We start from the raw sequence: 10618 nt of genomic DNA, 5'->3' as shown, positions 1-10618 counted from the left end.
TTTTTTTTTTTTTTTGCTTTTTTCTCTTCTTCGTGCAGTTCAATTTGAACGGGAAAAACAAAAAAGGGTGGCCGCATCCCCTAGATGCGGCCCAAAAAGAGGTGGCCGCACCTAGGGGATGCGGCCATGTCAAAAATCGAAATTTTCAGAAGTTGTGGTTGTTTGGTTTATTTTTTTTTGAAAGTATGATATATTTAAAAATTTCGGTCCTTGCATAGTGAAAATTAAATTTTATTTACCGTTTCAACAATTTAGCAACTTTCTTCACATCAAGTTCAAAATATTTTTATTTTTGCAATTTTAATTTTGCTAACTTGATAAAAATTTAATTTTACAATTTACAAAGAGAGTAGTATTTTGTAATTTTAGAGGTAGAGATGGTCATTTTGCTTGCAAAGTATTTGCAAAAACTCATGCGATAATTCAAGATAAATACTAATTAAAAAAGATTGTTAAATTAACAAGTGTTCTATATCATGTAATTTTATAAATGACACATTCATATTTATAATTTATGTACAAGTAAAATATAAAAATGCTCACCTCGCCACCGACCTTAAAAAAAAAGACAAAAATATTCTAAAGAACGAATATGACAAACAAATAAACAAATTTATTAACACCCTTAACACTCTGTTTGGATGGAGAGTAGAGAAAGAAATGGGAGGTGAATAATAGAAGGGAATGAAATGAAATAGAAATGAAGATTAACGTATTTAACTTCTTTGTGTGTTGGATGATTAATGAGAAAAAATAAATTTGAATTTCTTTTCCGTCTTATTTCTTATTTGGTTGATTAAAATTTAGAAGGTTATTGTATGACAGTGACGAAAAAACTCATATAAGAATTATATAGGTAAGATATATGGTTGGACATTTATGTTATTTTTTCTAAAAATATTTGTAACAAAATTTCTTTCTATCAGTTACATCCTAAATTGAGAGAGAAGTTGATCTATTATTTTCAATGATACAAGATTAAATTTTTTTACCTCTGACATAATTTTGTTAACCAAAAACAATTTTCGATAAATTTTCTTTTCTTTCCATTCTCTCCCTTCCTCTGCTCTCCATCCAAACAAGGTGTAAAACTCACCAAAAGCAACTGTGCAACTCACGAATGGGATTAGTTGGGGTCGCTTTTCAATTTCCGTAGCAAAGCGAAACGAATCAAGAAAAGAAAAAAAAAAGAAAAAAAAAAAAGAGGAGGAAGTTGAGCCAAAAAACCATCATAACCGGTTAGTCCCGGTCTCCTGCACCCGGTTTAAGAAGACCGTCCGGTTCAGTGTACGCGCGCCAAGAAGCGGCGTAGGCCGCACCATAGTTTCCTATATTTTTATTACCCTAGAGACACCCCCAAATCCCAATCCATGGCAACTGCCGACCTTTGAGAGGCCGAGAGAGAGAGCGAGCGACTCAGAGAGAGGGTGTGAGGGGGAGAGAGGTTTACGAGGCTATCATGGAGGTAGCGGGTTCCGATCGGAGGGATGAATCGTTTCCATCTGAAACAAACGCGGAGGCGGAATCGAATACTGGTGTTGTCAAGTGCGAAATAGCCCTAACCCCCATGGAAATAGAAAGCAATGGCGAAGAATCGGGTTCTGATCGGGTTTTGGATGTTGATTGCAATAAAAAAGAGGGAGAGTACGCGGTGGGTTGCTATGTGCGAAGAAAGGGCCCCGGGACCACTAGCGTTCTCCTGGGAAAGGTCAGCTCATACGACCCGCAGTCCAGGCTTTATTGTGTAGTCTACGAGGATAAAGAAAGAGAGAATCTGGATCAGAATCAACTGTCTCAGATCCCTGTGGCTGACGATGGCACTGGATCCAGATTGAAGATGAGTTGTCGCAAGAGAAAGCTCGATCTCTTGGTCTCAGAAGATGTGAAGAAGAACTCGTCTGAGGTGTCCACTGGGCCTCAGGGTTCAGATAAGAAGAACCCCTCTGACGTGTCCAGTGGGTCCCAAGGGTCAGGTGTATCTGACGATGCGGATTCTTCCAGCAATTCATGTGAATCTTCTGGAAAGAATCTTGGTTCGCCAGAGCAAGTACGAGAGATGCAGGTTCCCGAGCTGCCACCTTCTTCAGGCGACATAGTGGTCCCAGAGGAGTCGATCAGCAACCTATTCTCTGTGTACACTTTCTTGCGGTCATTCAGTGTGCATTTGTTTCTCAGCCCTTTTACACTGGCTGATTTTGTGGGTTCACTGAACTGTACTGTTAAGAATTCTTTGTTGGATGTTGTACATTTGACTCTCATGAAGGCTTTGAGACGCCATCTTGAATCTCTTTCTTCAGATGGATCACAGCTTGCTTCTAAATGCCTTAGGTATCAACTATTGGACTAGCCTGTTTTAACTGTTATTACCCAAGCATTATTTTTATCTAACAGGGGAGTGTAATTGGTTTAATGCCAAAAAAAGAAAAAAGAATAAAAGAAAGAAAAGTTAATTGGTTGGTTTTAATTGTTTTATGTACTTACAGGTACCATGATTGGAATTTACTAGACACATTGACGTGGCCAGTGTTTCTGCTTGAGTTTCTGTATTTAAGAGGTTTGGTGCAGGAACTCGGAGGACAGATATTTGGTCGTTGCCAATCCAACAGTGAATATTATGGGCTGCCGGTCTCAGTAAAGCTGAAGATATTGCAAATACTGTGTGACGAAGTTATGAGTTCAACTGAGATGAAGAGTGAACTTGAGAAGAGGGAAGAGTATTCAGAGGACTTAGAGTATGATTCTGATGGTATTGCTAATGTTCCCCCAACGGAGTACAGTACCAGAAGAGGCCGACCTAGGATATTAAAGACCACTACCACCTTGAAAGAATCACAAGAAGAATCTGCTCCTGAAAAAGAAGGTTCGAGCTCACTGGACGTGGGCCAGGATGGGAACAGTGATGATTGTAGAATTTGTGGGATGGATGGGATGCTGATTTGTTGTGATGGATGCCCATGGGCGTACCATTCAAGATGCATTGGGCTTAACAAGGCATGTTTGCCCCAAGGCCAATGGTTTTGCCCAGAATGCACTATTAACAAGCTTGGGCCCACATCTGCTCGCATCGAAAGGGGTGCAAGAGGAGCATGCTTTTTTGGCATTGATGCTGCTGGACGCCAATTTGTTGGAGCTTGTGATTATTTGATTGTGTAAGTAGTTAATTTATCTCTCTTGACTTTAAAGTTTATTTCTTGATTTTTATTATATTTTTCTTAATCAATAGAGCCATGTGGAACCAGTTGCAATGAAAAAGGTACCAGGGGCAGTGTTTGGAGAGAGCAAGGTAATGGGTTATGTTATGTATATGAGTGAGACTATTGGTAGATGGTGTGGTTGGTTTATCCTGTCTGATTGGATTATGCGGGGCAGATAAACTTTACTATCCGTCCCTTATCCCATTGATGAATTGGAACTGAACTGTCATATAGCTAAAAAAGCGTGTCAGCACTAAGACTTCTGAAATTGCAGAAACAAGTAGATTGTACTAAAACTATGCCACTACAGTTTAGGTGGTACCTGCCGGTTACTACCATGATTAGTAGTGCGCCGTACCAGTATTTACATTGTTGAACAGAACTCTTAGAAAAGCAGAATGACTTAGAACAAAAGTATAGTAGGAAAACTATTGAAATGTTGTAATCAGGAACCCCTTATGGACCAGTAAAACACAAAGCAACGGAATCTAGAAGTATATATGTAATGTTGCATGGAAGCATTTTGGTGTTGAATTTATTGCGTTTATTATTACCTGTAGCTGTTATAAGCAACATGGTTCCAATACTCTGTATTGAAAAGTCTGTTGTTTGTCCTCGTATCTAAATCATGTTTGCTTATCAGATTCATGGACTTGTCGGTCGAGTAATTTGTACATTTTTGTTTCAACAGGACAAAGTCATTGCCAGATGCAGAGCCATACAACCGATACTACAACAGATCTGATGTTGCCAAGGTGTTGTGTGCACTCTCCACTGCAGAAGAAATCAAAGCTCATTATGCCGACATCTGTCATGGCATTTCCATGTACTGGGACGCTGCATTATCTGGGATCAACATTACTTCAGTAGTGATCAATAATGAAGATGCAAAATACAATGGTGCCAAACCACCTAATCTAACTGTTAGGAACAGTTTGTCTGGACTTGCAGCTTGCACCAGCCCTTTTGCCACTCCACCCAGTATAAATGGTCAGAACAGTTTGTCTCGACTTGCAGCTTGCACTTCTTCTCCTTATGCCACTCCGTCCAATCTGAAGGTCCATAACATTTCATCCGGACATGTGGCTTGCACCATCCCTTACACCACTGCTGGCAAAAAATCAAATGCGCATGTTACGTCCATCGAAACATCAAGGAGTATTGTTGCCAAAAACTCTGTCAGGCCAGGGCCACCCTTTAAACCCTATTTGTACCTGAACCAGTACATGCATGGTGATATTGCTGCAACGGCAGCTGCGACGTTTGCAATTCTATCAGCTGATGAAAGCAATTCAAAAGCATCAGATGTCTCAAACCATAAAAAAGCGTCGAATCAGACGGTGATGCTTCAAATGAAAGCGTTTTCCCAAGCAGCTTCACAGTTTGCGTGGCCCAGTGCTGACAAGCGCCTGACGGAGGTTCCAAGAGATCGGTGTGGCTGGTGCATGTCTTGCAAGGGTGCCAATGCAAATAAAAAGGGTTGTTTGCTCAATTGGGCTGCAACCAATGCCATTAAGGCATCTGCTAAGAGTTATAGTGGCCTAAGACCGATTCACAGGACTGAAGAGAGCAACCTACCTAGCGTTGCAACTTACATTGCAAGCATGGAGGAGAGCTTACAAGGTCTGATAGATGGCGCCCTTCTAGATGCAAAGTACAGGGCTTGGTGGAGGAATCAGATCAAGGAAGCTAATGATTGCAATGTTCTAAAATTTCTTTTGCTCGAGGTTAGTACCGGTTGATAGTTCTTATAATCCTCGGATTGTCTCCATATTGTATCGCCTTGATTGATCATAATTATTGATACAGTTGGAGAAATGCATAAGAGGAGTTGCCCTTTCGAGTGGATGGTTCAAACTCTTGGATGAGTGGTCAGTTGAGCTCTCTAGGACCACTGGAGGAGCTGCATCACGCATCAGTTCTAACCAAAGAAGGGGTGGCGGTGGTGCAGGGAGGCGAGGTAAGAAGCGTTCTGGTGCTCCTGAATCCACTTCCGGTGCTTCAGATGACAGCTGGAAAGAGGTGCACTGGTGGCGTGGAGGAAAGCTCTTAAATGCTGTTTTCCAGAGAGGTCTGCTTTCTCAGACTTTTGCAAGAAAGGCTGCTCGTCAAGGTATCATACTGGTATCTCTTTATTGGTTATTTCATGTATTTATTGTGTGTTTTACCTCAAAAATCATCTGAATGATTTTGAAATGAGTGTGTATTTTGTCTTACTTCTTTGAGCCAGGCATTTATGTTGCATATTTTTTATTTTTGAATGTGTATTTTGACAAATTGAAGACCCCAAATTATATATTTCTCAACCTCTTGATTTTTATATAAGACAATCTTAAAAACAAAAAAATATGGGCTAAAGTACTTGACTCGTGTTAGATGAAGATCAAAGTTTCAAATTTGTTGTTTGAGGCTGGACCTGAGGGTTAAGCTCATGAACCTCAGTGGACAGTGGTGAGCTTAAGTTCACCCTCGCCTGTAACTGTTTATCACTTTCTTTGTTGTGAAAGATCTTGCATTACAGGTCTTAGATTTATTTTGCAAAGATATTTGCTAAGTTCTGGAAAGATATTAGTCAGCTTGTTACATATTTCGGGAATTATTTGATGTCAGGTGGTGGGAAAAAGATACCTGGCATCTCCTATCATGACAGCTCAGAGTATCCACGTAGAAGCCGCCAATTTGCTTGGAGGGTTTCTGTACAGATGAGCAAGAGCACGGCTCATCTCGCTCTCCAGGTACGTATCTCGTCTCATTCTCATATAATGTAGATCGACTTCATGTACAATTTGTATTGTGTATTAAAAACCCTTCGTGACATGCAGCTATAAATTTCTTTTATCAGGTTAGGTATCTGAATTCACACATAAGGTGGAAAGAATTTGTACTGCCTGATCAGCTCATTACAGAAGGAAAAGCTGCTGAAGCTGATGCAGCTGTTTTCAGAAATGCAGTCATTTGCGATAAGAAGATACTGGAAACCAAGACAATTTATGCTCTGAAATTTACAAACCAGAAGCATCTACCTGTTCGTGTGACAAAAAATGTTCTGGACATTGAGGAAACTGATGATTTGAGTAGAAAATATTGGTTTTCTGAAAATCATATACCTTTGTACCTCATCAAAGAATACGAGGAAAAGGCCAGGACCAAACCCTTGCCGAGTCTTAATACAGTGTTTCCTGCTGGCTTGCCAATCAAGAAAAAAAAGCGCTTGCAAGCATTCTACCGAGATATCTTCACTTATCTTTTCGACAGGGGCCACAGACATCTCAAGCCTCCTTGTGCCTCGTGCAAGCACCAAGTTCTGCTCAGGTGCTGAAATTGCTCACTATTTGTCAATTCTTTGTCCATATATATCTTTTTCAGTTGAGCAAAATGTTAACTTACTGCTGTATTCCTTTTTTGTCATTTCAGAGACGTTGTCAGATGCATATCTTGTCAAGGTACGGTGACTTGTTAAGTTCTATTTTTCGAGTTTTACCGTTATATCCTGCTTTTTTAACTTTAATCGTGAAATATAGTACAGGTGACTGTCATGAGGAGTGCATGGTTTTGTCCCTCTCTGGTATCATTTGCAAATCATGTCATGCAAAACGTGTGGCGCAGCCTATAATTCCAAGGGCCATGCATATCAGGCAACCAATGCCTCTGCCACCTCAAGAAATTAAAAAGGTGGAAAAAGTCGAGCAAGTACCGGTCAGTACTACTAAGGTCAAGTTCCAAGTTGGTGGCACTGGTTCTGCCCCTAGGCAGGCTGTTCAAGCGGTGACCAGTACAGTGGCTGAACCAGACTCTAAGTCTGGGCAAAAGCGCAAAAAGCAATCCCCACCAACCGGAGAGCCTATTTGTTATGGTCTTAGATGGAGGAAGGAGGGTAAACCAGATACAGGGGTGGAATTCAGATTAGAAAATCTTGTACTGAAGTGCAAGCAAGGGACAAACCTGTCAAGGCAGCCAATATGTTGTCTATGCAATAAGCCATACGATCCTGACCACATCTATATCCGCTGCGAGAAGTGCTTGTGTAAGCACCTTTTTTTCAATCCATTTTCCAGTGTTATGTGATATTTTTTTTCTTTGCAATTTCTGCTTCTAAGATTGAATGCTCAATTTCGCCATAAAGCTAAGTTTACTTATTTGTTTTATATTTCAGCTTGGTTCCATGGAGATTCGGTAAACCTGAAAGAATCGCAGGTTACTGACCTAGTAGGCTTCAAGTGCGGTAAATGCCGTAGAAAAGTTCAGCCCAAATGCCCTTATGTCGAACAGAGCTCAAAGAAATTCAAAAGCAATAAAGTACCTGCCATCCAACCTCCTGCGTCAATTACCCATAAAAATAGTCCTGCAGAGCCTCCTGTTAAACCTTTTCACTCCAGCGATGATGATCTAATGTTATTTCATGATCCTCTCCTTTCTTCTCGTGCAAAGGTTGAACCGGTTGAACAGATTGAAAACCAAACTTCTGATGCTGTCAAACTGGATGCTAGCCAATTACTCTTGAAAAGCAACCAGAAGTTATCTGTGAGAAGGGCTCAGACAAAGAATGATTCAGATCTTCTGACAAACAGTGATGGTGGTGCTGCCACACAAGCAACTGATTCAGAGGATTTGAATAATGTGAGTGTTTCTTCAGAGTTCTCATCTCCTGTGCTGGAGTGGGATTTCTCTCAAGGAGACGGCTGGGTAGGTGGAGATGCGGTACCTGATGCCAACTCAAATTTCCCTTGGACAGAACCAAATGATGAAAATGGTGGGGAAGGTGAGCATGATGATGGCTTTGAACCACAAACGTACTTCTCATTCAGTGAGTTACTGGTGCCTGAGGATAACAGCCTACTAGATGAAAATCAGCAGATTGGAGCTACCTTTGATGAGTTGCTAGCAAACTCTGTACCAGAAGATGAGCCTGGGTCCGGGCTTTGGCCTCAGGCGGAGCACCAACCCCAGCCACTAATCGGAGGTGAGGTGGTGATGTGTGACAAGTGCAAGGGCTGTGACCCAGCTCCTGATATGACCTGTGAGATTTGTGGGTTGTGTATCCACAGTTATTGTTCTCCATGGATGGAGAATGGGGAGTCTTATGAGGCCGGGTTTTGGAAATGTGGCAACTGTCGTGAGTGGCGGTAAGTCTAACTGCAGGGGACAACATTATTTCATTTATTCATTTAGGAGACCTTTTAGTGTGCTCAAAGTATCTTGAAGGTGCTGATGATATATGGTGGCATGTACTGTGCAATGAAGGTGCGTTTTACATGAGTGGTTTTCTCGTTGTTCTGTAGCCCTGCATTTGTGAGCTCTTACAGTATACATAGAAAATATGATAGCAGGTCTAGAACTAAAGGAAAAAGAAAGAGAGATGAACCGAATAGAAGAATTTGATGTTGTGTTTTCTTTTTTAGTTTCAATAGTAATTAGGGCACTTGGTTATGCAAGAAAGTTTTCGTGCGATTTAACTAGGAAGATCTTGGTGGGTTTTTTTTTTACCTGCAAGTGGCACGCTGGTTTCTATAGTGAAATATGGCGATTAAATAATTGTTAAGACTGCAGATAAAAGTTACTAGATAAGTGGTCTCGTTATTATTAGAGATCAATTGTGCATTATCCACCAGTTCTGTTGTTTTTGCGAAATTGTTGAAACTTTTACTGGTTATGAGGCTTATTCAAAACTTGTAGAAACTTTTTCTGAGTAAAATATATTAGGTCGACTTAGCTTGGATAAAGAAGGGGGTTCAAATATTTTATTTTTTGTCTCTTTTTTTTGTTTGTTTGTTGTTTTTTAGTAATAATATTTTTAAAATATACATAAAATAAAATCGTAAGATGTGATCTATATTATTTTCTCTGTATATAAAAGATTATCACTTTTCAATATTGATGTATTTTGACAAGTTTTTGATACTGATTAAGACAATTGAAATGTCAAGATCAGAAAAAATAATATAAATTATATATATTTATTTAAGTTTTAAAATATAAGTTATTATAGTTATAAAATAGCCACATAATAAAAGCATTAAAAATCAGCATTTAAGTTGTTTACCTTCAACAAAATAAATTATGTAAATTGTGGTGTGTTCACCAAAATAAATTATGTAAATTGTGTTGTGCTCACTGAGTCGTGTTATTCCACAGTCGGGATTTTTTTGAATTATGATTGATAATTAAAATTATAGGTTAGAGAAAAAAAATTACAAGTTAGGGTATTGAAAAGTAAAAGTTAAAGCAATGTTTTTTATCGAGTACCTAATTAGTTAATGAATTTTAACTCACTTAGCTATTTAAATCTAGTTCAATATTTTTTCGCCCCTGACGAAAATCGTAGGTCCGGCCCTGGAAGCATCTGAATAGTTGCGATCTAATAGTTGCAAATATGTCTATTAGTTCAGATTAGACAGACAGACAGAAAGAAAGAGGCAGATGTTTGTTTGGTACTAGTACACTGATTGATGATTATTTGTTAACTTATTTGTGTGGATATTGGTGGAAATACGGTTGCTATTGTTGCGTACACTCGACACAATAGCGAAAAGAAGCAAGACTACGACTAGAGTTGCGAAAAACTTTCACTGTGCTGTGTTTCTAGTGGTAAATTTTATGAAAATTTAATTTTACACTTAGAATCTAATTCTAGTAGAAACTGAATTAAATTGTGAACCAATAATACTTTCCGAATTCATTACAACAATGATATAAAGAGATAGAATCCATATCCATATCAAATCGAGTGCGTTGTCAAATCCATGTCACATCTCTTAACCAAGCCAAATCATCTAGCTTTGCTGCGGTCTTTTTAACTCTAATTGATTGCGAAATGATGGAAGGGTACAAGTTCTTGCCAGAATCGAATTGATTTTCTTTTTCAAAATTTTTTTTAACTACATCTTGCGCCTATTCAGACTGATGTTTGAGATTGCTTGTTGTAAATTGTAATCCATTTGTTGGTATAATATGTTGGAAAAATTTCTGGTGTACCCATCAAAACTTTTGAAATAGCTAATTTCCCTATCAAAACATCTTAAAATCCAATATATCCATAAAAATTGAATATCCTTTCTCCTATTCCCTTTTATCCATTAAATATGTTATTTACTTATTTAAATATTAAGTTGACAACTATATCCCCTCCCTTTCAAATGGAGATATCCCATAAAAGTTGAGATGGAGAACACCATTATTCACTGATGAATATCAGATGAAGAACAAAAAAAATAGGAAGCAGGTAGTTTTCCCTCAATGCGGACGGACCAACCGAGCAAACATTCTTGAATTCAAGATTTCATCTTTGAAGTGAGTGCCTTTAGGTTAGCAGTACTAAAACCACCTAAAGGGTTTATATGAAAATATTAAGGGTATTAAAAGCATGTTGTTATAATAAATTGATGCTCTCTGTATATATGAAAAGTCTTCAAAGTCCTGTAATTAGA

At 38.9% G+C, this 10618-nt stretch overlaps 1 protein-coding gene across 1 annotated transcript; it reads left to right on the top strand.

The window, feature by feature from the left end:
- Window positions 1-1335: 1335 nt before the first annotated feature.
- LOC144544977 (DDT domain-containing protein PTM-like) lies at window positions 1336-8802 on the top strand. The gene is made up of 9 exons (XM_078293537.1): window positions 1336-2328; window positions 2484-3149; window positions 3886-4921; window positions 5004-5307; window positions 5805-5929; window positions 6037-6506; window positions 6609-6637; window positions 6721-7218; window positions 7348-8802. The coding sequence occupies exons 1-9, from the start codon at window positions 1460-1462 to the stop codon at window positions 8319-8321; spliced, it is 4971 nt and encodes a 1656-aa protein (XP_078149663.1). The 5' UTR covers window positions 1336-1459; the 3' UTR covers window positions 8322-8802.
- The last annotated feature ends 1816 nt before the right edge of the window (window positions 8803-10618 follow it).

Source organism: Carex rostrata, chromosome 2 (genome assembly GCF_964058835.1).
Source record: "Carex rostrata chromosome 2, lpCarRost1.2, whole genome shotgun sequence".
Taxonomy (NCBI): Eukaryota; Viridiplantae; Streptophyta; class Magnoliopsida; order Poales; family Cyperaceae; genus Carex; species Carex rostrata.
The sequence above is the reverse complement of the archived record's forward strand: the minus strand, read 5'-3'. Positions and strand labels throughout refer to the sequence as shown.